General features: G+C 37.7%; 2 protein-coding genes across 6 annotated transcripts in view; one reads left to right on the forward strand and one right to left on the reverse strand.

Annotated features, from left to right (window-relative positions):
* Positions 1 to 212: 212 nt before the first annotated feature.
* Positions 213 to 13,649, forward strand: LOC127983552 (interphotoreceptor matrix proteoglycan 2-like). The gene is made up of 15 exons (XM_052585741.1): positions 213 to 235; positions 356 to 402; positions 485 to 576; positions 2,484 to 2,633; positions 3,192 to 3,250; positions 3,481 to 3,501; positions 3,644 to 3,828; positions 3,951 to 4,012; positions 4,147 to 8,032; positions 8,199 to 8,429; positions 8,571 to 9,289; positions 9,409 to 9,628; positions 9,778 to 9,988; positions 12,136 to 12,213; positions 12,680 to 13,649. The coding sequence occupies exons 1-14, from the start codon at positions 213 to 215 to the stop codon at positions 12,173 to 12,175; spliced, it is 5,946 nt and encodes a 1,981-aa protein (XP_052441701.1). The 3' UTR covers positions 12,176 to 12,213; positions 12,680 to 13,649.
* Positions 13,650 to 13,774: 125 nt separating this feature from the next.
* LOC127983896 (unconventional myosin-VI) overlaps positions 13,775 to 26,660 on the reverse strand; it is a 55,775-nt gene continuing 42,889 nt past the window's right edge. For 2 of the 5 annotated variants that reach the window (XM_052586278.1, XM_052586279.1), the window contains exons 26-34: positions 26,418 to 26,626; positions 25,852 to 25,930; positions 24,700 to 24,860; positions 22,904 to 22,942; positions 22,555 to 22,593; positions 21,888 to 21,991; positions 21,382 to 21,513; positions 20,382 to 20,579; positions 13,775 to 14,933 (exon numbers count right to left, since the gene is read on the reverse strand). In XM_052586278.1, coding sequence (XP_052442238.1) covers positions 14,734 to 14,933; positions 20,382 to 20,579; positions 21,382 to 21,513; positions 21,888 to 21,991; positions 22,555 to 22,593; positions 22,904 to 22,942; positions 24,700 to 24,860; positions 25,852 to 25,930; positions 26,418 to 26,626 — 1,161 coding nt within the window. In that variant the 3' untranslated portion in view covers positions 13,775 to 14,733. Of the gene's footprint in view, positions 14,934 to 20,381; positions 20,580 to 21,201; positions 21,255 to 21,381; positions 21,514 to 21,887; positions 21,992 to 22,554; positions 22,594 to 22,903; positions 22,943 to 24,699; positions 24,861 to 25,851; positions 25,931 to 26,417; positions 26,627 to 26,660 lie in introns of those variants that run through there. The other 3 variants (XM_052586280.1, XM_052586282.1, XM_052586281.1) reach the window with 3 other exon arrangements.

Genomic DNA, 26,660 nt, shown 5'->3' on the forward strand with positions numbered 1-26,660 from the left:
TCCATTGCGGAGCAAATGATTTCTCCAAATCTTTTGCTGTTGTATAAGCACTGTAGAAATAAAGGTGATGACTTAAAGTGAAGAAACAAACCCATCTACATCTTGGATGGCCTAAGGGTAGTACATTTTTATTTTGGGCTGAACCGTTCCTTTAAATGTTTAAGTTAAATTTGTTTTGTAATATGTTTGTTTTTCATTTACAGAGCGTGAATATGAATAGTGAAAAATTAGAACGGTGAGACTGCACTTGGAATCATGACTATTGTTTCATATTCTGGAAATATCTTCAATTCATCTATAACAAAAATGGTGAACCATGATTATTTTAATATCATAATACATTTTTAATTCATAGAAATTTGACTGAAGAGCCAACAACAGATGGAGCACCGAGAACGGAAGGTATATTTGAATTGTTTTTGGTATTCAGTTTCAATCATCTTGGAAAGTTCAACTAAGATCAATCTCTGTTGTTCATTGTCAGAGGAAGTCCTGACTGAAGCAACAGAAGAATTTGTTCCCCCAGATCTATCTAGTACAGTCAGCACTACAACAGACGCCTCTACTGCCTCACAGGTCTGGAGCACAATTTACATAACATAATCCATGTACTTTAAAAACAGGCAGCAGTGGTTGATAGAAATTAATTTTCTAAAATATAAGCCTTTGCTCTGATTTCATTTTAGGCCACAACCACCAGGTCAATTAGCCTTGGCTTACTTTTATCTACAGAAATTTAAAAATGAATAATAAAATGATTAGCAAAGTTCAGCTGGTCATCAAACATTTACTCCAGGTTCCTTGTTATCTTTGTTGGCGTTGTTGTTGTAGAGCCTAATTGAACAGTGATGTTGTGGATGACTGACAGGAGATCTATTTTCATAAGTTTGAGCTGAAGGTGACATTTATTTATCTAGGCTGAGATATCTGAAAAGCAAGCAGAGAATGGTGGAGTTGTCAGATTGGAACAACAGGTAGACTACATATCATCTGCATAAACAATGATGGGAGAAGCTATTTGTCTTAATGATCAAGCCCAGTGAGAATATACATGTGGAGGAACACAGGAGACAAAACCTTAATGCACCTCAGTGAGTAGTGACTTTTAATGACTTAGAGAACTCTCCTCTTCAAGAAACCTTGAAGGATCAGCTCATTAAGACTAAAGCCACCTATTTTCCAGACTCTGCAATGCCCAAGAGAGAATCTGGTGATTTACAGCGTTGAAGGGGAAGTAGAATTGGAACTGGAAAGAAAGCTAGTCATGAAACTGTAGTAACAGTGTCAGACATCCATCATTCAAACCACAGCAGTTCAACAATATAGACATTTCTGCAATGATGTCACATACATGAACTACTAACTTTGGAGGACTACATTGCTATTGTTTTCTTTTGTTTTGCTTTATTTCCAGATGACTGATTACATCTCAGATTCCCTCTAATAGGCACAAAAAGCAGCTATTTTATTCTTTTAACAAATTTTTTAACAAACAAAGAGCATAAACTATTTAAGTCTAGATATCAGACTAACCACGAGTCAGGAATTGTAAGTTCAACCCCACCTTTGCAATGTTGGCTGTGAATGTGCGTTGGATCAATGATTTTGGGAAACTCTGGCTGAAACTCTGGCATCTGAAAGTTCCATTTGGTGGACTGTTTGTGTGTAAATATATATTTCTGACTAACTTTTTGCACTTTTGATGTTAGTTCTAGCGATAAATCAGTATTAATAGTAATTCAATATTTGTTTAGTTATCACAAAAACTCTATTCTATTTTATTGTAGATCATTAAACTGTTAGTTAGGCTGCCTCAGAAGACTGTCCGTAATCAGTTTCATGAGGTGCCTTTGTGCAAAAACGCTGCCTGCAAAGTCCTTGGCCCATACGGCAGCGAGGCAGCGAGTCAGCTGCTTAAGTTTCGGATGCAGCCACTGAATCACAGAACTATGTTGGTAACAATAGAACTTGCATAATCATAATATCACTAAGGCTAATAATGCTTTTGTAAGAATGCTTAGCCTAACCATGCATCTTAAGTTGAAGTTGAAAGCATACAGTAGCTAACTGAACACAACTTGAGGGGTTTTGAAAGAAAAAGAAGGAAAGAGACAAGTTGGAGTTTTTCAACTGCTGTACAATGAGATGTTGTTGGTTTTTAGCATGGGAGTAACCCAAGCCTGCTTAAATACTTAAGGGATCCTTTCAGTAGTGATAGATATGTTGTTGATGTGAGTGGGAGTCAGATCTAGAAGATGAGGAACAGTAAGGTGGTGGCGGAGGATGGGGTAAAGTGAAGGATGTTCTGAACAGTTTGTAGGTGTTTAGTGGAGGCAAGGGATGTATTTTTATTGTAGCAATTGCATGTATTCTTTTGTAAAATTAAATTTTATATTTAGCCTAGAAATTAGTTTCAACTGTTTGGGGAATTCTGCATGTTTTTTTGCACTAATTATAAAATAGCTCTTGTAATTCATTTGTAGGAGTTGGATCTTCATAATGTAGTTCCCGAGCAGCCAGTACATCAGGTCATAAAGTTCAGTGTTAAACTGATGGACTATGGGTACCAGGAGATACTGAGAGACACTGATTCACCTCAGTACCATGACCTGTCAAGGCATCTTCAGGATCAGGTGTGTGAAAATGACCAAACAATGATCCACAAATTCTGAGTAATTTGTCCCTGCATGCCTTAAAATCACCGTAAAATGATAATTAAAAGATTAAAGAACATGATTACAAGGCTGATAAAGAGTCAGAATAGTATCTATGTCCTTATAGCCACCCCACAACACTAAACGATGACTCACCTTATCCATTCTTATGCAAAGCATGGTGGGAACTAGATTTAAAAAAAATCAATTAACAGAGTTTATAAAACATTAAGCTGATGTAATAAAGATTAACGTAATGTTTGCAAACTAAAATGTTAAGTTAAATCAATAAATTAGAATAGAACTTCCAACTAAGCATGTATTTAATCTTTAATTTTTTTTTATATTATTTATTAAGAGTGCATCAGAGGCTCAGATTATTCAACAGTGTTGTAGAAAATGTTCTGTGAATCTGTTGGGGATTGTTGTATTCTGTCTTGACAAAGATTGCGCAGTTCTGGTTAATACATGCCTGTACACCCATATATGATGGTCAATACTAGATATTAAGGTGCATACTTGTTTATTTTTTTGCAGATGCAACATGATCTTAATGACCTACCTGGATTTATGGATGTCCAAGTGTTAAGTATTAGGTAGGCGTACTTTTGTAATATAACTTTAATTATAACGACAGTGACCAACTGATCATCTGAGCTCTGGATTACTGCTGTGAAAATAAGGATTTACATTCACACAGAAATACAAGCCTATATGTGTTTGTATCCTGTATCCCTTAACATTCATATTTCACTAATGAGCTGTTTGTGCATGTCTAATTACTTGTTGCATTTGTTTATGTTCTGTTTTCTTTCATACATGCAAGTGAGGCAGAAGCACCTAATGGGTAAACATTGCATAATGTGTTTATGGGTGTTGTATAATGTGTTTAGTTTTTGTGTACAGTACATCAGCTTTCGTTTCTATTGCTTCAATAAAGTGTCTATTACACAAATAAATATAAATGCAAATTACTTTTATTTATCCAGAGCTGGAGGAGTATCTGCAGTTTACTTAGCTGTGTTTGAGACTACAATACCTTCCGTTCCTGATGGAATTCTGGACATTGGCACAGTTGTTTCATCTACAGGACCAAGTCTGAAGGATATGATAGTTAAAGCACTAAGCAAAAAGGCATCTCTTCTTGATCTTAAATCACTAATCTTTGAGACAGGTAAATGCATATATTTATAAATATGTCCATTTACTATTTATTTAAAAAGAGTCTTGTTTGATTATCTTGTATAAGTTCATCCCATAGTATTTATAAGTTGTGTACACATTATCTCGCATCAGACAAAGACCAGTCTTCAACGAGTATGCCTGTGACTGAGGCTTCTAAAGACATTATAACTGAGGTAACTAATGTCATATAATTAAGCAATTAAGTTTTTTTGTTCTCTGTTGCTTATTTTATGTTTATGAAACAGAGATAGTGTTAACATAAAATCTTTGAATGCAATAACATAATTGTACAACTGTTAACTTGCAGTCCTTCGATCAAGTGTCACATGGGGACCTCAGTTTTCCAACAAAAGGAACAAAAATTGAAGTTCATATTTCATCAGATGATGATGAGACCATTGTAGACCCAACTTTGGACACAGACAGCACCACAACAACTAAATCAGAATCAGAAACAGTTGAGTCTGAGAGTGATGCAGTCATTGTACACCAGCTTAAAACTATTCAAGGGGAAACTGGTGAACTCAAAACAGAGATTTTTCAAGTTCCACCAGTAGAGGAAGCTCCTAGTGAGGATGAAAGTAAACCAGTTGTTATTGCTGTAAAAGAGAACAATTTGGCTCCAACATCTTCAGCTGCTGCCTCAGCTTTACCCCCGAGGGAAGAACAGCCAAGGACTACAGAGAAACCTACATCAGATAGTGACTTTAGTCTTAACACGATACCAGAAGATGATATCATATTTCACCAGGTAACCACCGCCCACATGTTGTTCACCACTGCAACAACCATTAGTCCTAGGTCTGAACAACCAAAGTTGGCTGTCACAACTGACTTTAGCATCACCCTGCAACCTTCAACTGAACCAATTGATCCAATAACTGAAGTGACAGATTCTAATGAAATTCCAGAGCAAGAAGAGACCAAAGTGGTGATGCCTGTACTACATGTAGAGAACAAATCTGAGGTTGATTCACCCAAGGTAAATGTTGTGACAACAGAAACTATAGAAGTATCAGGACCTGAGAAAGATACCAATGTAACTCGAGATGCTGTCATTTTAGAAGATCAGCTATTAAAACCTGAAGAAGTAACTGTAGTAACAGAAATGTATGCTGAGTATGGCACATTAGAGCCTGTGGGAACAGCTGTGCTACCTGAACCAGAGGATGAGATTGAAAAATCAACTAACCAGGATGAAGTAGCAGAACCCAAGGAAAAAGTTTTAGATCTGCATCCAGAGGTAATAATAGAATCAAAAGAAGATGTTGAAGAGCATAAAAATGATGAGATTAAAGTGAAACAAGTGGATGATGTTCAGGTAATCAGGAGGCCAGAAACCGAGACAGGGAAACCTAAGGAGGAAATTCATTTAACAGAAAAGGGTGAGGTGGTTAAACCTGAAAGAGAAGCTGATGAATCAGAAGCTGCTGAAGTTGTAGAATATGAAGGCAGCATCAAAACTGAACAGCCTGCTGTGGAGGTCACAAGAGTGGTCCCCAAAACCACAGAAGGTACAGTTGTTAGTCCTAGGTCTGAACAACCAAAGTTGGCTGTCACAACTGACTTTAGCATCACCCTGCAACCTTCAACTGAACCAATTGATCCAATAACTGAAGTGACAGATTCTAATGAAATTCCAGAGGTGCCTCAACCAGTGGACACTGGAACAGTAGTAAAGGAAGAGGAGACCAAAGTGGTGATGCCTGAACCAGATGTAGAGACCAAGGCTGAAGTTGATTTACCCAAGGAAAAGGTTGTGTCAACAGAAACTGTAGACGTTTCTGGACACGAGAAAGATACCAATGTAACTGTGGATACTGTCATTTTAGAAGATCAGGTATTACAACCTGAAGAAGTGACTGTAGTAACAGAAATGTATGCTGAGTATGGCACATTAGAGCCTGTGGGAACAGCTGTGCTACCAAAACCAGAGGATGAGGTTGGAAAATCAACTAGCCAGGATGAAGTAGCAGAACCTGAGGAAAAAGTTTTAGAGCCAGATCCAGTGGTCGTTATAGAATCAAAAGAAGATGTTGAGGAGATAAAAGTTAAACAAGTGGATGATGTTCAGGCAACCAGGAGGCCAGAAACTGAGACAGGACAAGCTAAGAAGGAACTTTATTTAACAGAAAAGGGTGAGGTAGTGAAACCTGAAAGAACAGATGATGAATTAGAACCTGCTGAAGTCATAGAATATGAAGTTCGAATCAAAACTGAACAGCCTGCTGTGGAGATCACGAGTGAGGTCCCCAAAACCACTGAAGGTTCAGTCGTTAGTCCTAGGTCTGAACAACCAAAGTTGGCTGTCACAACTGACTTTAGCATCACCCTGCAACCTTCAACTGAACCAATTGATCCAATAACTGAAGTGACAGATTCTAATGAAATTCCAGAGGTGCCTCAACCAGTGGACACTGGAACAGTAGTAAAGGAAGAAGAGACCAAAGTGGTGATGCCTGAACCAGATGTAGAGACCAAGGCTGAAGTTGATTTACCCAAGGAAAAGTTTGTGACAACAGAAACTGTAGACGTTTCTGGACCTGAGAAAGATACCAATGTAACTGTGGATGCTGTCATTTTAGAAGATTGGGTATTACAACCTGAAGAAGTAACTGTAGTAACAGAAATGTATGCTGAGTATGGCACATTAGAGCCTGTGGGAACAGCTGTGCTACCTGAACCAGAGGATGAGGTTGGAATATCATCTAACCAGGATGAAGTAGCAGAACCAGAGGAAAAAGTTTTAGAGCCAGATCCAGAGGTCATTATAGAAGCAAAAGAAGATGTTGAGGAACATAAAATTGATAAGGAGATTAAAGTGAAACAAGTGGATGATGTTCATGCAACTGGGAAGCCAGAAACTGAGACAGGGCAACCTAAGGAGGAAATTAATTTAACAGAAAAGGGTGAGGTTGTGAAACCTGAAAGAGAAGCTGATGAATTAAAACCTTCTGAAGTTGTAGAATATGAAGTTAGCATTAAAACTGAACAGCCTGCTGTGGAGATCACGAGTGAGGTCCCCAAAACCACTGATGGTTCAGTCGTTAGTCCTAGGTCTGAACAACCAAAGTTGGCTGTCACAACTAACTTTAGAATCACCCTGCAACCTTCAACTGAACCAATTGATCCAATAACTGAAGTGACAGATTCTAATGGAATTCTAGAGGTGCCTCAACCAATAGACACTAGAACGGTAGTAAAGCAAGTAGAGACAAAAATCGTGATACATGAAGCAGATGTAGAGACCAAGTCTGAGGTTGATTTCCCCAAGGTGAAAGTTGTGACAAAAGAACTTGCAGAAGTATCTAGACCTGAGAAAGATACCAATGTAACTGGAGATGCTGTCATTTTAGAAGATTGGGTATTACAACCTGAAGAAGTAACTGTAGTAACAGAAATGTATGCTGAGTATGGCACATTAGAGCCTGTGGGAACAGCTGTGCTACCAAAACCAGAGGATGAGGTTGGAAAATCAACTAGCCAGGATGAAGTAGCAGAACCTGAGGAAAAAGTTTTAGAGCCAGATCCAGTGGTCGTTATAGAATCAAAAGAAGATGTTGAGGAGATAAAAGTTAAACAAGTGGATGATGTTCAGGCAACCAGGAGGCCAGAAACCGAGACAGGACAACCTAAGGAGGAAATTCATTTAACAGAAAAGGTAGTGGAACCTGAAAGAGAAGCTGATGAATCTGAACCTGCTGAAGTTGTACAATATGATGTTAGCATTAGAACTGAACAAACCGCTGTGGAGATTGCGAGGGAGGTCCCAAAAACGACTGACGGTTCAACCAAACCTCCTGCAGAGATGATTAAGATTAAACCACCTGAGATTTCTGTTACAGAAATTTACCTTGTTGAGAGTATTGACTATTACCAACCCAAAGAAAGTGCCAATTTGCCTTTTGTGCCAGTTGACAGTGTTCAAAGAGGCACAGACATGGGTAAACATGTGGAAGACTTTGGGGTGGAGGATCAACTCTCCAGACCTAAGGTTATTGAGGGAGTTCTTGAGATACCAGATCTGGTTATAGAGGAAAACACCCTACGACCAGAAGAGTCTGATGTTCTCACTACTGAATCAAGTGCCGCACAATCTCCACCTGAAACGATCACAGAATCAGTTTCGGAGAAAGACAAGGACTTACCATATGTTGTTGGGGATACTAAGGAGCCACAGCTTGAAGATATGGGTGAGAGATCTACGTTATGTTTCTCAATAAAACATTTTAGAATTAACTTAAATTATATTTAGAATTTGTGAAAATGTTCACAAAATGAGTTTTAGCAGTCATCTGAAACACTGAACTATTTTGCACTTCGAATATAATTTATGACCTATCTTTAATGATTTCCCAGAGGAAAAGACTGCATCACAACCCACAGAGACACTCACAACTGATATACCTTTGACAACTTCACCTGCAGACCTTGAACGTTTTGGAGTAGTGCTAACAGATTTATTGGTCGTAACACCAACCCATTTGGAAAAGGATTATGATTCACCAACTGAAAAAGAACAATCGACTTTTGCCCAGGAGTTAACATCTGTTGTTGGAGATACTGAGGAGCCAAAGGTCACAGAAATGGGTAAGAGATCCATGCCATGTGTGTTTCTCAATAAACATGCTTGGTCAAAGAAATGTTAAAAAATATTTTGAAAAAATGTAACAAGATAAATTGTAAATTACTATAAATGTCATTTATAACCTATCATTAATGATTTCCCAGAGGAAGACACTCTGACAGAAGATCTCCTTGAAGAACAAGAAAAAGAGACTGCATCACAACACATGGAGACACTCACAACTGATCTACCTTTGGCAAATTCACCTGCAGACCTTGAACTTTTGGAAGTAGTGCTAACAGATGTATCGGTCACTACGCCAACACCTTTAGAAAAGGATTATGATTTACCAACTGAAAAAATACAACAACGATCAACTGTTGCCCATGATGTTGCTTTTACGCAGACCGAAAATGACAAAGAGCTGAATGTAGAAACTCAGGTAGTTGTTCTAACAAATGTATCAGTCGTTACTCCAATATTTCTGGAAAAGGATTATGATTCACAGACTGAAAAAGTACAACCAACTGTTGCCCTGGATGTTATATTTGAGTCAGAAAATGACCAAGTGCTGGATGTGGAAACTGAAGACCCATTTATTAATTTAAAAGAATTAGACCAAATAGATATAGTAAGTACTGAGACCATTGATCTCTTGAGTTATGACAATGGATATTCTTTCCCAAATGAAGGATATCCCTTGGAGACAACAAGAGCGCCATCACTAAAGTATTTCACAACTCCTTCAATGACCACAGCTAACAAAGGCAAAGAACTAGTTGTGTTTTTCAGTTTGCGTGTCACAAACATGCTGTTCTCTGAAGATCTTTTCAATAAGAGCTCTGCAGAATACCAAGTGTTGGAAAACAAATTTGTTGAACTGGTGAGTGCAGCTATTTCAATTTCTGTTGGCAGGCTTATTAACATCCTCATTAGTAGTGGGATATTACTGTAAGAAAACATACCCTTTATTGCCTATGCCTTTGTCTTCTCTGTGCACAGCTTCTCCCATATCTACAGTCCAACCTAACAGGCTTTAAGAAGTTAGAAATCCTAAACTTCAGAAACGGAAGTGTGGTGGTCAATAGCAAGGCAAAATTTGCCAAGTCTGTGCCATACAACATTACTCAGGCTGTCCAGCACGTCTTGGAGGAGTTTTGTAATGCTGCAGCCCAGCATTTGGACATAAAGGTTGACAGCCATTCCCTAGACATAGAACCAGGTAAGTGTCTTGGGCTTTGCAAGCATCATACATGAGCTGGCTGGTTCATTTAAAAAATGCATCAGTCTGTCTGAACATGGACAGAATTTCTCTCAGAAGGTCAAGAATTGCTACAATTGAGATGAGTCCAATTTCTTCTTTCATTTTAGCTGATGAAGGTGACCCATGCAAGTTTCTTGCCTGCAACGAGTTTTCCAAATGCGTGGTGAACCTCTGGACAAAGGAAGCACAATGTTTATGTGACCCAGGCTACGTGACCGTGGATGGACTGCCATGTCGGAGCCTCTGTGTGGTCCAGCCTGACTTCTGTCTCAATGGAGGAGAGTGTGAGATTGTACCCGGGCATGGTGCCGCTTGCAGGTACCTCAGAGAACAATCACATATGTGACCCTGGAGCACAAAAACAGTCTTAAGTTGCACGGGGATATTTGTAGACATAGCCAACAACATACTGTATGGGTCAAAATTATCTTTTTTTCTTTTAAGCTAAAATCATTAGGATATTAAGTAAAGATCATGTTCCTTGAAGATATTTTGTACATTTCCTACCATAAATATATACAAACCAAATTTTTGATTAGTAATATGCATTGCTAAGGACTTCATTTGCACAACTTTAAAGGAGATTTTCTCAAATTTTTTTTTTTTTTTTTGGCACCCTCAGATTCTGGATTTTCAAATAGTTGTATCTCTACCAAATGTTTTCCTATCCTGACAAATCGTACATCAATGGAAGCTTATTTATCCAGTTTTAAGATGATAATAATATTATTAATAAAAATACTGGTTTTGTGGTCCAGGGTCACATATAGCTATTAGATTGCATGATCTAAATGGAATTCAATTCTGTTTTGGAATTGAATACAATGATTGTCTCTAATGTGAGATCTAGGTTTTTACCTTAACTATAGGTAATTCACGTTTCTGACTAAATGTTGGCAAATAAAAAAATGTAAAAAAAAATTTAACTTTGTTCTTGAGAAACATGTAAACACAGGGATGTTTTTGTGTAGCTCTGATGGATCTCTTTAGGAGTCATCCTCCACTGTGCATGTTCTAACTGTGTCTCTTGACCCTTTTAGATGTCCTGTAGGTAAATTCTGGCAATTTATCGGGGAGAGATGTGCAGAGCTGGTCTCCGTGACACTAGACCCCTTTCTTTCCCTAGTGTGCCTGGTGGGGGTGCTCACCTTTCTTTATGCCATCATTTCTCTCTTGTTATCTATGTGCAGGAAATGTGTACGGACCAGAAAGACACTAACTCTAGTGTAAGCAGGTCTTTTTTTTTTTTCCTCAGTCAGATTTTCTGACATTTTTTTCGGTTATCACAGATAACGAAGGCAAAACATACAGTAAAAATATATATCTGAAATGATGATTAGTCAAACATATACTAATGTAAGCAATGAATAAAATAATGGAACAATCTGTGCATACCAGTATTTATCACTTAAAGGAATGTTCCAGGTCCAATACTCAAGTTTGTAAAAAATAATTCTGTTTATGTAGACTTTGAAGGTAATGGTATTGACGTCCAATTTCATCACGTCTGTTTTTACAAACTAAGGAAAAAAAAGCATAGAGATTATGCTCATTTGAAGACATTTATCCTATGTAATCGTTCTTAGGATAACTATTCACAGTGGATTACAGTGGATGTGGTACTATGATAACAGTTGTAACAAAATTGAGTTGTATAAAATGTCTCAAATCTTTACTTGCTTCCCTGTCTATTCCTCTTGTTCTAAACACATTTATCAACACTTTTTTACCCCTTTAGATACATCTCATTCTTCATTTTCATCTTGTGCCTTTTATCTTTGTGATATTATCTTTTCTTTGACCGGACAGTCAGATGTCCCCCATCCAGCCATTCTGGATTAACAACTGAAGCCTCCAAGAGTAGAAATATTGATCAAATTACTCCAGAAAACTATAAATAAAAAGCAGAGTCCAGCATATCAAGTCATTATTAATATGTATCTTCCTGATTAACAGTGATCTGATTATCTTATTAGGGCACAAGCTGTTCTCAAATATTCAAAACTGAAGAGGTCAGGCATTTAATTTGGGATTGAAAGGCAGCACTGTATTTATATCCTCATTACGGTTTCTTCTCCAAAATTTAAATAACTTTAAATGCAAAACTTATTATTATTATTATTTTGTTACACATTATTATGTGGGGTATTTTTGGTCTTTATTCACTTTACTAATTAATTAAATTAATTTGAAAATCTCCTTTACATCTACCATGGGAGTAAACTCAGTTTGGTGAATTCTTGGCTTCTACTTCTGCAGCACTGGAATTCACTATTAATATTAATATATTCACGACTAACATGTCTTTTTTACAGAGACTGTGATGCATCACACACCTGTGAATTTGTCCTTGGGATATGACTTGTTTTTTTTTTTTTTGGTTTCCCTTCAGGTGATATTAATGTTTTTCTTTGCCTTTTAAAACACATGCTTCATATTGCTGTATGTACTGTCCTGTTTTATAGAGACAGAGACCAGACCACTATACCAGGCCTGACGAGTTAATCACAGAAGATTTACACATTATAATCACTGTCACTGAGGTAAGATCAGATTTCATATGGTATCCAATACTGTTGTGGTTGTAAGAATAAATCTCTAACTATAAGACATTAAATGCTTAGCCAACTCACCAGACTGGACTTTTTAAGTCAATTTTATAAATACATAGATTGGTCTCATTTGAATTCAAAAAGTATGATTGATCACCCTTTTGTCTTACTAATGGCTAAATGTACACAACTGGCCCCAGGTCTCACTTAATGTCATGTTTGAGGTGAATAATAACTTTTATAGACTAAATTTGTCACTGGGTTTTTAAGCTTGACTGTGCATTAGTGCAATTAAAAATATTATAAAAAATATTAATTACATAACTTTTGTAATCAAAACCATTTATACAGTCCTTCTGGTTTCAATTATAAATAAAAGTCCAAAATCATGCAGCTATTAGCTAAACATCCTTTATCTATTGCACATCACTGCAAAAACTTGTTTGTCTTTGAATAGAGGTGGGACGTCACATCGTGCGGTCTTCTGATTGTGCTTATCCAGCCATTAAAAGACGCTTGAAAAGACTTCCCATGATCCCACAACTTCTGAAGGCTGTAGAATGAGTGGCCAAACATCCTGAACAGATGGAGAGCCAAGCTGAATGGTTATGTAACATGTCCTCCTCATGAGAACATTAAGAAATGAGCTGGTTGATTGTTGTCACGTGGCAGAAAGCATTATGGGTTTCCTCACAATGAGGAAATTATTCTTCTGTTTGATCATAATGAATAGTTTCACACTGTTCAAAAATTATCATAGTATGGAACACAATTTTGTTTTGGTGTATAATAATTATTAATAGTTTCACATTCATAGCGAATAATAATATATATATTTTTGTCTTTTAGCATGGTTGTCTTATAAAAAGAAGAACTTTGTCAGAAATATTCTTTGAATGCTATAAAACAACAAATTCAAAAATATGAACCACTTTTGTAAAATTTACCCAAAGCACTGCAACAGTGCAAAATGTCTTTAAGTATAGTTTCATATTAAATCTAGAGCTATGTTAGTGATGTCCCTGGGCAGCCCTGAGTAACGGTTAATACTGTAGCATCACTTATTTGAATTTATTCTACATTAAACAAACATATTTCAAAATGACATTTAACAGTTGTTTGTACTACATTAAATATACATACATACATACATACATTATATATATATACATTATCGTTGTTATTGTATTGTGTAATGTTGTAGAAGGTAATCCCTGAAACGAGGCTCTAATAAGTCTATATGTATTTTTGTACTTCAACTGTGCTGGTTTATATCTATAACAAATGTGAAAAACTGTGCTTGTTGGAAGAAAACAAACAACTTTATTTAGCTGGAGATCTCATGCCTACATTAGTACCTTGTTCCATTTCATACAAATCTTGATTTTGTATATAGAAATAAATCTCATTTGCATATTGCTCTTATACATATTTGGTCTGATATCACAATTACAACATGACTTGTGTATCATATTGCATAATTTGCAAAACACACACATCGTAGATTTACACAACATTAGGGACAATAACAATATCACAAAAACACTCAATCTTATTATTAAAATCATTATTTTTTTATTAAACATATTTCATTCAAAGTCATAATTTAGTTGTCATTACCAGAGTTATTGTATTTACTGTATTGTAGCTTTTGTAAATACTTTATGCAAGCAGTTAAACTCACAGTGAATAACAAAACTCAGAATATTGTAAAGTGCTGAACAATATCAGTATTTACATCTGCAAGTCAAAGAGGTCTTTATTCAATGCAAGACTGATTTAAACGTTAGGAAAAGACTGTTGAATTTCTCTCAAGGAACATTGCCAGTGAAGTATTTATGGATTACTGATGTTCATCACAAATCACAGCAAAAATATTACTTTAAAGTAAATTATAGTAAGAGGCAGTTTAGAGGCAATTACACTGTCAAGTACAGCAATTAAAGATCAATGAGATGATTCGACACACCAGATATTCAAATAAATCCAGAACAAATGAGACCGCTACTAAAAAGAAGCACTTAAAATAAACAAAACAAAAATAATGTAAAAAGACTAAAAACTGAAAAGAACCTTAGAAGAACTACCGTATTTTCCGGACTATAAGTCACACTTTTTTCATAGTTTGGCTGGTCCTGCGACTTATAGTCAGGTGCGACTTATTTATCAAAATTAATATGACATGAACCAAGTGAAATGAACTAAGAGAAATGAACCAAGAGAAAACATTAAACATTACACTCTATGCTGCTCGTGCTCCTGTAGACTACACTAAAAAACATAGAGCGCCCTCTCGCGGCTGTAGACGGTAAAGTTTTCTCTTAGTTCTTGGTTCTAAATAAATGCGATGTATGTTTTTTTTCCTCCTCATGACGTATTTTTGGACTGATGCGACTTATACTCAGGTGCGACTTATAGTCCAAAAAATACGGTAATTGAAAGTCAGTTCTGGTTACGTAGGAGTTGGTAGATTCCCTTATGGACCTAGAGCTGTTATATGTGTGCGTGTGTTTATTTGAGCATGCTCTGCAGCATGGCAGTGGCGTATGTGGGTCGGGCCTGCCTGCTCTCTATGGCATTTTTAAGGTACTGAATTCCTCCACAGCGTTCCCAGATCTCCTCAAACTGGCGCGGCAGAATCTCAGCACCACGCTTCCGAGTCAAACCGGTCTCCTCCAGACTCAGCTCACACATCTCCATATCATCCTTACCTATGAAAACAAAAATAGACATCACACATTAGGAACTAATCTAGAAATTAAGCAATATACTAGCTAATATTATCCATTTATACTTGCCAGTATTCAAACAGCAACAATGTAAAATGTCTTGGTTACGTATGTAACCCTTGTTCCTGGTTTGTATTGATCAACGAAATTGGGATCTCACTAAGAGACCAATCCACTTCGAGTGTAACTAAACAAGCAAATCCACATTGGCATTCAATAACTGCATCCATTTGCCGCTGATCGCAGCGCTAGTATAATTAGGCAGCAGGTGCAACACATACTCAGGCTTGGATGGGACAGAGCAAAACTAGGGCTGGGTCTGCCTCCTCCTCCTCATTCCCTTCCATGGGGTCATGGTTAGCAGCAATCGCAGCAACATAGACTTTAAGGGTATAGGGAGACAGTCTTTGCACCAACCCTTACTGCAGAAAGGAAAGCACGACTCTGATATCTCAGAAATCACCCGGGGTCTTTCAGAATACCACTCATAGAACAGGTTCCAATTCAAGGTGTAAGCATGTCTTGTAGACAGCGCTCGTGCTGAAGGGAAGGTGTCTATTACCTCTTGGGGTACCTGGAATGCAGGGACCCAGCCCGGGCAGCTCATAGGTGGACCAAAGAGGGGTCTGAGTGTGCCACTCATGAGTAGGGTCTTTGATGACACTCACGAACAGAGAAGGAAGAGTGTGGTCCATGTTTGGTCCGTCCGTGACTCTCCGTGTCCTCTTGGGATCCAGAGATAGAGAAAATCTGCTGTACTGTTGAGACTTTTAGAAACAAAGATTCTCCACAGGGCCCTCCTCCATGGGAGGGAGAGGTGCGTTCACTATCTCCCGAAGAGCAGTTCCCTCCCTCTCTGGGATGGGTGGGGTGGCCTTGGCTGCCCGCCAGGGCTGGACAAGGTCCCCTCAGTCTGCTCCTGTGCAGCAGAGAACTGCTGGCCAAAGTTGCATCAAAGAAAAGGACGGTCTGGGACACGGGGGCCTCAAGGAAACAAACTTTGTCGGCATCTCCCCTTGTCAACTACACACACCCAGAGGTGGCACTCCTGGACCACAAGTGTGGACATTGCATGACCCAGAGAATTTGCGGTGACCTTTGTCGCTCGGACCGCAAGATCAGTTGTGGTTCGTAGCTCTTTTTAAAGCAGGGAAATCGACTGCATAAATTAACTCTGTGGTTTAATGAGCATATTCATTCATTAAAATGGAGTGGTAGACGATCGGAATGAAAATGGAAAAAGATAGAAAAAATAAAAATTTCTTATAAAATGTTTAGAGTTTCTCTGTCCAAATTTCAAAGGGCTTTAAGAAATGCTAAATCGAGGTACTTTGCAGATCTTGTTGAGAAAAATCTTCATAATCCTAGGGTATTTTCTACGATAGATTCCATTATTAATCCATTATTAATTTAATTATTAATTAGAGGTGGTAGGAGACCTGTCTGCAGATTCATGCAATTCCTTTTAAATTTCTTTCATAAATCAAACATCAGATGTACGTAATAACATTAGTCATTGTTCTAATGTCATTCAGCAATCGTTATCTGGTGGTACTTTCTCAGATTTTAAGCCAATTTCTCTCTCAATCTCAATATGATATTATACTTGGACTAAAGCAGTTGGCCCTTCTATAATTAAAAAAAGTTTGTTTTCTGGGATTGTGCCTGACTACTGTAAACATGCAGTGGTACAAACCCCTTTTGAAGAAATCTAATTTGCATGAGAGTGTGAAAGCTAATTTTAGATCAATCTCAAAACTTCCATTCTTGGCTAATATCATGGAGAAGAGCATTCTCACCCAACTTCAGTCATTTGTTGATACAAATGAGAACTGTGAAGTGTTTCAATCAGGTTTTAAAAAAACATCACAGCACTGAATCAGCTTTGCTGAGAGTTTTTAATTATATTTTCCTTGAAACTGATCTCAGAAATTTTACTGTACTTTTAGATCTGATGGCAGTGACCATCAAATACTTACATCTCATCTTGAAACATCTGTGTATATCTGTGGAAAGTCCTTAAGATAAAGTAATATTTTCAAAATAAGAGTTTTTGGGTCCATATGGGAGAATTTGTATCCACATTTGCACTCATTTCTTGTAGTGTCCCCCAAGGCTCTATTTTAGCACCTTTTTTTATTTTCTCTGTATATGCTACAGTTAGGATTGATTTTGGATAAATATGGTATGTTATTTCATTCTTACGCTGATGACACTCAGTTGTGTTTGTCTTTTAACCCAGATTCTTCCACTGCCTTATGGCGTCTGTTGGCCTGTGTAGATGAGGTGAAGTCTCGGATGTCAGCAAACTTTTTTTTACTGATGGGTACTCAGAAGTATGATCGCATTACTCCTGTTTTGAGATTGTTGCATTGGTTACCAGTATCTTATAGAATTAATTTTAAGATTTTAATTTCTGCATGGTATAGCTCCTTCGTACTTTGCTTATCTTATTCATGTTCAAGAGTCAAAGAGATCATTACGATCTAATGGACAAAATCTCCTACATAATCTAACATCTTCAGGGTCCTGCAAGACTCTTTTTTACCATTAAACATCTGCATTCTTCATTTTTAGTAATTAACAAATGTAATAACATTTTTGGACAGTGCAATTGTAAGTGTATTGTCCATTAGCTTTCAAAGATTTGTAAAAAAAAAAATCATTTTTTTACATTTAACAAATAACATAATTACATCCATTTAGTATAAAACACAAAACTAAGTTTACATGTGTCCACAGATTATTGACATATAGGACACTCCCAAAACATATGAAGAAAAGTACCTGCTGATGCAGAATTACAGATATGGCAGTTGTAATTTCTTTCTTTTTTTTAATTATTATTCTGTAAGGAGTTATATATGCTCTATGAATAACTTTGAAATGTATAAGATGATGAGCCAAGATTTGAGAGTTTAAACTGAGGTCAGACCACACCTTCTCCCAGTCGACAGGTGAATTAAGATCAGATAGTTCCCAATTCCAAACAGATTTGACAGAAAGAGGTTTTGCAAGCTTTCAAATAATTGTGAAATTAGGACAGCTGTGGGGTTGTCCTAAAGTTGAGACAGTTTTAAAGGTTTTTTTGTCAAGTTAGGAGGTCTGTAATACCCCTTTCCTATCTGTAGTTAAGATAAGAATACACACTTAGGAAACGCTGTTCTGTAATAGCTTTTGTTCTAAATGTGGTCCTAACTGAAAATGCAGTGGTTACCAAACAGATGATTTCTGTAATACACCCCCTGGTCCCCATTTCTGAGATGGTCATCTTCCTGCAATGAGAACATGACTCATCCACGTAAGCAAGACGCAACATTGTCTTTACAAAGATGCAAATGTAGAGTTTGCCAGACGCAATGTCAGCTTTAAAAGACACACCCATGAATGCTCTTTTAGGGAAAAAAGCTTATTTAGCATGCTGAAGTACACAGGGGTGCCTGCCTGCGACACAAACAGGGGTTAGTGCAGCCTGATGTGTGCAACACTCAACATGGGAAACCACCACTGCTGAAGAACCATGCCACCAGCACTAAGAAGCTCCAAAGAGTGCACTGAACTCATTCAGTCTTCTCTGTAGAGCAGTCAGGGGCAGAACGATGTCATCGCTCGGCTCCAAGCGAAAAGCTGAGTATGCGTTGCACCTGCTGCCTAATTATATTTGCGCTGCTGTCAGCGGTAGCTGGATGCAATCAACACATGCCAATGCACCTATTTAGTCAGAGTTCTCGCTTCGAGAGACCAATTTCATTTGTCAATACTGATGTGAAAGTGACCAACTGAAAGTGAACACTAAAGTTCTATGTGCATCATATAATTTAATATCACGAATATAGAATTTTTCATTTAAACAATGTAATTGTTTGTTAGTAATTAGTTAATGAGGATTTCAATAACAGTAACTGCATTAAACAGATACTGCTCCTATATTACTATCATATATTTATGACCTTTGATTCAGATTTGGGATACTTTCATGCGTGCTTCGAAATCAGATTCAGGTCTGATATGAATGGTCATATCCTTCAAGAATGACACTCGTTACATAGCGGTAGTTCTTTGATCACTAAGGTGAATATTACAGAAAGTTGTGGATGTATTCAGTGGAGACAGTGAGGTGTTAAACTCATAAGTATTACAGTGATGGCTCCATGAGCTAAACATAAGGGGTCAAACAGTAAATATTTATTTATCATCATCATTGTCCTGCTTCAATGGATTGACTGGCTTTCGCAGCACATCAGCTTATAAATGAATGCTCAAACGCTTACTGAAGTGTGCTTTATGTTATCATTCTTTTGTGCATATGGGTCAGTTCAGGACCGTCATTCATTCTCACTGGAATCTGATATTGAACATGTTATGTAAAAAAAAACAAAAAAAAACAAGACAATGTGAACATCCAAAAAAAAATCAGATCTGTACATTAAATGGCAATAGAGCACTAACACTCGCAGTAGGGCTGCACAATGTGTTGTTTAAGAATCGATATCGCGATGTACAAATCCACGATAGTCACATCGCAGGATGTGCGATGTAGGCTGTCGTAGTTAATCCGTTATTCATTAACTGTATCGGCCAAAGAGCACGCGCGCGAGAGAGAGAGAGAGAAAGCGCGAGCGCGCGGCCGGCGACACACTAGATGCGTGGCGCAAGCGTCTCAGCTGCGTGGCGTGTCCGTTTTTTAATTCGGCTCCCATGTTAACAGGTTAGAGCTTGCAGACTGCCTGCGTGAGACGCGCGTCTCAGGCGCGGCAAACACGTGCATGCTAGAAATAGACCCGACGCCTATTTATATTGCACCTGTCACAGGCCTGAGAGAGAGAGCGCGCGCGCAAAGCGAGCCCCGGCCGCACGCTCAATGTCTTCAAACAACACGAGCGCTGTCTTGCTCTCTCTCCCTCACGCATATTAATCAATTGACACGATGGTGTCGATGTTTAAATCATTTAAAATGAGAATGTAAGTTTGCTCACCCCATTTTTGTTTGTAAGAATATTTTTGTATTTCATATCGCAGAAAAATAAAATATCGCAATGTACATTTTTCCCAATATCTTGCAGCCCCTAGTGTGAACACAATACCATTTTAATTAACCTAAAACAGAAAACAGTTACATTTAACTACACATTACTGTATTAAATAAAATTTTTTGTTAATACAAAATGCTTAGATTGATCTGAAAGACATTCCTCAGTATACTCGGCTGTAAAGGTTGGCATATACAGCCAAAAACTTAGATGTAATTTGATGTTGCTCTCCACTGATCTTATTATTTGAACATTTTGGAAAAACTGATGCAGTTACCAATATATTGAGTATCTCTATAAGAAGCACAATGTAATGTAATGCTGTGAGAAAGTCAAGGTAATGGCAATGAACCCACATCTGCAAATGAGTGAAAGAGATGCCAGTGAAAGTGAATCAGACCTGCCACCAGCAGAATGGGGTGTTTCTCCGGGTGCAGCTCCATCTGTCTGGCAATCCAAGGCCCATCAAAGTGTGCGTACCACCATCCTTTCTTGTTGTTATATTGCTCTCCTGGTCGGATGAAGGGAATGCGAAAGAAGCGCTGCTGTCTGTTCATGACGATCTCTTGCTGCCGGGGCACAACCAGGTTCTGCTGGGCTGGAGGAGGACAATGGGATCACAACAGTAGCATTAATAGTGTGTGTCTAAATAGCGTTAAGTTTGGCGCCAACCAGTCATAGCAAAATATTTATTATTCAACTTTTAAAGAAACCAAAAGAAATTTGGTTGAAATTTCCACAATAATTTTAAGCAGCACAACTGTTTTCAACATTGATGAAAATAATAAATGTAAAGGAAGAAAAAAAAGGAAGAAAGAAATGCATGTTGGAATGACTTTTGAAGGATCATGTGACACTAAAGACTGGAGAAATGATGCTGAACAATCAACTTTGGTCACCGCAATAAATTACATTTTAACAGAAATTCACATAGAAAACATTTATTTTTAATTGTAATAATATTAAGCTATATAAATGTTTTTACTGTATTTGTGGTCAAGTAGATCTACAGTATCTTTGGTAAGTGTAGGATTCTTCTTTCTAAAACATTACATATATACTTATAATAGTTAGGAAAGCAGCAGGGAAAGGGATATTTTGTTTATTAAAAATATTGTTTTCTATTGGCTTTATTAAGGGAGTGAGTTAGGCTGAATACTGGATGTTTTTCTGTTTCATTAGGTCCTTTAGTTCTGTTTTGGGGAGTTAGTCAGCTGTTGGTTTATTTTTTGGCCTTACTCACCTATGAAGCCATGGCTTGCAATTATGTCAACTATTAAAAAAACAAACCCACATAAAAATTAGTTCTGTCTACAGTATCTCATTTGCATTTCACCCTAAATCTAGATCCGGCCAATCTAAGTTTTAAAGGAGATCTCCAGGGGGGGGGGTTTTCGTACCATAGTCTGTGACGGCTTTCGGTGCTCTCTGCTCATCCTGAGTGTTGCGTTTCTTGTTCTTTGACTTCCATGCGTGATAGACCTTCAGTCTGCGGTGAAACTCCTCACGACACGCAGCTAACAACTCGATATCTAGACGGATATTGGAAAAGTACGTTGGAAACAGAAAACAAAACACATTTTTACCCATCAATACAGAATTAAGTTCATTTACAGCAGATAATGTCTAAGACACAAAAGACAAGCAGATTATATGCCATGTTTCTGGTTCAGAAGCAGTTCAAGTTCATTTGTCTGTGCCAGCTTGAGTGCAAAAGTGAGATGTGTTATGCTGAAAATAAGTTGTAAAGAGAATATCTCTATTCGATTGGATAGAAATGCAAATCAAAGCAATTTCATGTGTGGTTTGGATACTTGGGCTGCTGTACACTGTCATAAACATCAAACAAACATAAAACACAAATCTGTCTCATTGACATAAGCATTCATGAAAACAACTGTCTTACCACAGGATGTATTGATGGTGTCCCGTAATTCAGCATATTTCCACTTGCTGAGTTCATATTTCTTCACATCAGCTTGAGCATTTGTGGCAGTCACCTGCGGAGCTCTGAATCCACAAAACACAAATACACATATACAGTTACACAACAGATACAATCCCCTACTGACCTGACTCTTTTTGCTCATCTAAGAGAAACAAGGATCTCAACTCACCAATTAAAATGTAAAAAGACAGATTTACACTCCATACAATTGATCACATTTACAAAACCCCTTCATTTTTAAACCTAAATCAAACGTGCTAAAAAAAAACATTTTATTGAAATATCGCTACAAAAATGTCACAGATGGCATCAGAGATCCGTTGAAGAAAAGAAAGGTTTACACAACAGCAATAACAGGAAATCAATTTCAGAAAAATAAAAAAAAGGACAAATCAGCATTTAATAAATTATAAGGAGTGAACATTAATTCAAAGACTCTGGATTCATTCTGATTTACAAAATACTGTGTGGAATTACTGAAATATTGAGATTGGTTGATCGGCATGATTCAAATTTGATGCATTTTCAGACTTCAACGAGGTCATTTTGTTTTCATTTCAGTGGATAATGCTTTGATTTTTGGTTGTGTATGTCTGTAGCGCCAACAGCAAACCCTTCTACCCACCGAGCCAGAAGATCAGACATTTCCTTGGCCATTTCCTCCCTAAAGGACAGGATTATTGGACCATGGTACATGTTAGTATATGACATCATTAGAAAACTGCTCATAGGATTTTCCATTTGTGACTTTGACTAAATAGGATCCAGTAAACTGCCACATAGTTATTTTCTGATGTAAATATGCCAGAATGACACATTCTGGTGATTATCTGCTGAGACTGCAATGATTTGACCTATTATTTTAAACACTCGACATGGTGCTTGATGGAAAGAGTTGTCAAAAAGCTGCTTTTAAACCAAACTAGAAGTGATCAGTAAAGAAGAAAGATTTAAACTGGAGAAATGTAACCTACATGGTCAAGCTCTTGAGTTTTTGTGGTGGTGGTGCAGCACTGTAAAAACAGACAGGAAGAGTATTAAACAGAGTGACGGAGAAACTAATCCAAGTCTCCGCCGGTAATTAAACTAAATCCCACCACCATTAATGCTTTCTAAGAATCTTCCAGGTTCAAGACAAAGGAAAAGGGTCAAAGCATGAGAAATCAATGATGCTTGACCTTTTGATATATTCAAGCTTATTATACTATACAAATAAATGGTAACACTTTACAATAAGGTGCAATAGTTAATATGAACCAAGAATGACACTTCTAAAGCATTTATTCATCTTAGTTAATGTTAATTTCAGCATTTACTAATACATTATTAAAATAAAAAAATAGTTTGTTAATATTAGTTAATGCACTGTGAACTAACATGAACAAACAAATTAAGTAACATTAACGGATGAATAGAGTAATAAATGTATTGTTTATTAATCATTCATGTTCGTAAATACATTAACTAATTTTAAAAATGACACCTTATTGTAAAAGTGTTACCAAATAAATTATGTGCTATAAAAAATAAAATAGAAATTTAAAACGCTTAGTATTTTAATACATAGCATTTATTTGAAACACAAATGTTTTGAAACATAACTATATGATAACTTTTGATCAATTTACATTAATTTCGTAAGTGAAGATTTTTATTAATTGAGCAAAACTTGTTATCTGGTTGCACTGTAAATGTGGTTTTAAGTTAAACTTGCATTGAACCCAGCACATTCCTTTAACCTGCAGCTGTATGACTGACTGTGTTTGCAAGACAAGAAACACTCGAACATATGAATGCATTTGTAATGGCACATGTACTGTAATTCATTTGTGCTAGGGCTGTCAAATAATTTTTCAAATTTCGAATATTTGTCGAATTTAAAATAAAAATCCCCATTCGAATGCAAAAACATTGCATTCAAAAGTTAGGTGTGCATCAGGCAGCCTCATTAATGGTAAACGAGTTGCGATAATGATGTAAGTGTCTCGTCAGTTAAGCTGCTTCTGTGATTAATAATGAATATCCATCATGTGCTTTCAGATGGAGAGGCATTTACTACATGAGCTGTAGATCACTGACAAGCTACGTAATATTGCTTTTCCTTATCACAGATGAATCGCTTTCGATTATGAACGTGATATTGCATAGTTTGTCGGTGAACTACGGCTCGGTGTATTAAATGCTGCTCCATCTGAAAGCACGTGATGGAGATTTATTACTGATCACAGAAGCAGCTTTACTGACGAGATGCAAATGATCATATCATGTGATTTATCGTACAGCCCTAGCTTTAATTAACGTACATTAGTAATATTTTGCTTGTTGCGCCCTCTAGTGGCTTCAGGAGAGAAGCCAAAAGATTTCCCTCCATCAGGAATTATGCCATTTAAAGTAGATTATAATTTAATATTGATAATATTTAAGTTTTTTATCTATTCTGACAGCTCTTATTTGTACAATGCATTTTTCCCCTCAGCCCACTGGAGTCACCATCATGTAAGATCGCTCTATGGGGCATGTTTAGCTGTAGAGTGTGCTGGGTAAAATACACCGGGCAACTTTTTGAGCAATGTTGGCAGGCAACTTTAGTTTATGTTGCCTTCAGTGGGTAACCTGGTGAGACACAGGGCCCACGACCGATCTAAAGTAACCAGACAGATATTTGTTACCCATTATCAGTGGGAAAGTGCCCAAGCAACACTGCACTGTGTATCATCAGCCTGAAGGTATGCCATTTCCTCGGCAGCGGCATTCAGAGGGACACAAATACCTGCGCAGTCCAGCTTCCACGGGCGTCTCCTCTGGGATGAGCTCGGCCTCGCTCTGAGCGATCCTCAGGGCCAGCTCTCGGTCTCGCCGCTCCTGCTCCAGCACGGCCTGTCGGGCCGAATCCTGCTCGCGCTCCGCCTGCAGCTGCAGCTCCATCTCCTCCTGAAACAACCCAGCAGAGACACCATCACATCAACCAATCAGCTGCTGCCAACACAAACACAACGCAAGCAGCACTTACGATTTCAAACAGCTGTTATACTGTATTTTCCGGACTATAAGTCGCACTTTTTTTCATAGTTTGGCTGGTTCTGCGACTTATAGTCAGGTGCGACTTATTTATCAGAATTAATTTGACATGAACCAAGAGTTCACATTACCGTCTCCAGCCGCGAGAGGGCGCTCTATGCTGCTCAGTGCTCCTGTAGTTTACACTGAAGACATAGAGCGCCCTCTGGCAGCTGGAGACGGTAATGTTTTCTCTTGGTTCTAAATAAATGCGACTTATAGTCCAGTTCGACTTATATATGTTTTTTTCCTCGTCATGACGTATTTTTTCGACTGATGCGACTTATACTCAGGTGCGACTTATAGTCCGAAAAATACGGTAATTGACCCTTTTTAATGATCATCAGAATCGTAAAATAAATTATGTGCATTTATAAAACTAAGCTTTGTATTACCTCAACTTCACATCGAAACTAGTTAACGCTAAAGCAAGGGTGTTTCTAATGCAGCGTCTACGGAAGGGATGGTAAATTTAACATCGTTCTCTCTTCTGACTGACGTTATTTTTTTGAAAGTCATGGAAACACGTGGAGTTTTTCTTTTGCTATTTGAGCAAATGAGGATGGAAAAAATATATATTTGTGGTACGTTCCCATTCACTGCTCTCGAAGTTAACCCAACGATGACGACTTCCGCTGCTGAGAAACCCGGAAATGTGAAAAAGGTCTATACAGTATGTAAAGAAACAATGTCCATCTTCTTCTCACAGGTGCAAAAAGATCATTCATTTATTTTAAATAGACAGCTGTTAAGGAAACTCTCACCTATCGGCAGGTGTGACTTAAGGTTTGTTTTAGACTCTGCTGAGGGATGAATGTGAAGAATAATGCAGAAGAATTAATGTGGTGTATAAAGCTGATGTCACCTGCAGTCTCCTCTCCTCCTCCTCTCTTTTCTTGCGCTCTTCCTCTTCCTGTTTCCTCTTCACCTCCATCTCGGCTTTCCTAAAACAGACAGACACACACAAGCTTCAGCAGAGCTGGGGACAATAACCTCAGAATGAGTGACAGATCTTTTCTTCCACATTGTGCTGCATATCTAAGTGACATGAGTTATCAAAAAAGAACATTTAAAAAATAAGATTTATAATATGCATTTTTAATATTTACTAAATTATTTAAAATATGCATTTATAAAGTCAGGTGAATGATAATTTCATGCCAACTTTTAACTTTAACGTTCATGCCAACATTAGCCAATTATAGCAGGTCCTTTGCATCTTTAAGTCTTAAAGGCACAAAAGTAAAAACAGTTTCCGTTCATTTATTCAGCAAGGGCACCAACATCTGATCGGAAAGCTACAGGAAATAGTTTTTTTAGTGATTTATTATTTGGTGGCTATTGTAAGAGTCACATGTACTTTATTAATAGTTTGATGCTCCTTTATGGTCCTAATCCATTTAGTAACCTGGGCTAAGGACGTCTACTCACAGGCGTCTATCCTCTTCCTCTTGTCTGCGCTTCTGCTCGTCTTCCTCGCGCCTCTTCCTCTCTCTCTCCATCTCCTCTTGGATTCGTCTCAGTCGCTCCATCTCCTCCTCCTCCTGCTTCTTCTTCTGCATGGAGCTGAGCAGCTGCTGCGAGCGAGTGACCAGGGCCTGGTGCTCGTGGTCGATGTCCATGCGGCTCATCACAGTGCTCTAGAGAGAGAAGACACGTACAGCACATGGGTCT

The sequence above is a fragment of the Carassius gibelio genome, chromosome B20, assembly GCF_023724105.1.
Source record: "Carassius gibelio isolate Cgi1373 ecotype wild population from Czech Republic chromosome B20, carGib1.2-hapl.c, whole genome shotgun sequence".
Taxonomy (NCBI): Eukaryota; Metazoa; Chordata; class Actinopteri; order Cypriniformes; family Cyprinidae; genus Carassius; species Carassius gibelio.

Coding starts and splice junctions, on each gene's coding strand:
- LOC127983552 (XM_052585741.1), top strand. CDS start 213: ATGAATAGTGAAAAATTAGAACG. Junction 236..355: donor AATAGTGAAAAATTAGAACG/GTGAGACTGCAC, acceptor TTTAATTCATAG/AAATTTGACTGAAGAGCCAA. Junction 9,989..12,135: donor GGGCATGGTGCCGCTTGCAG/GTACCTCAGAGA, acceptor CCTGTTTTATAG/AGACAGAGACCAGACCACTA.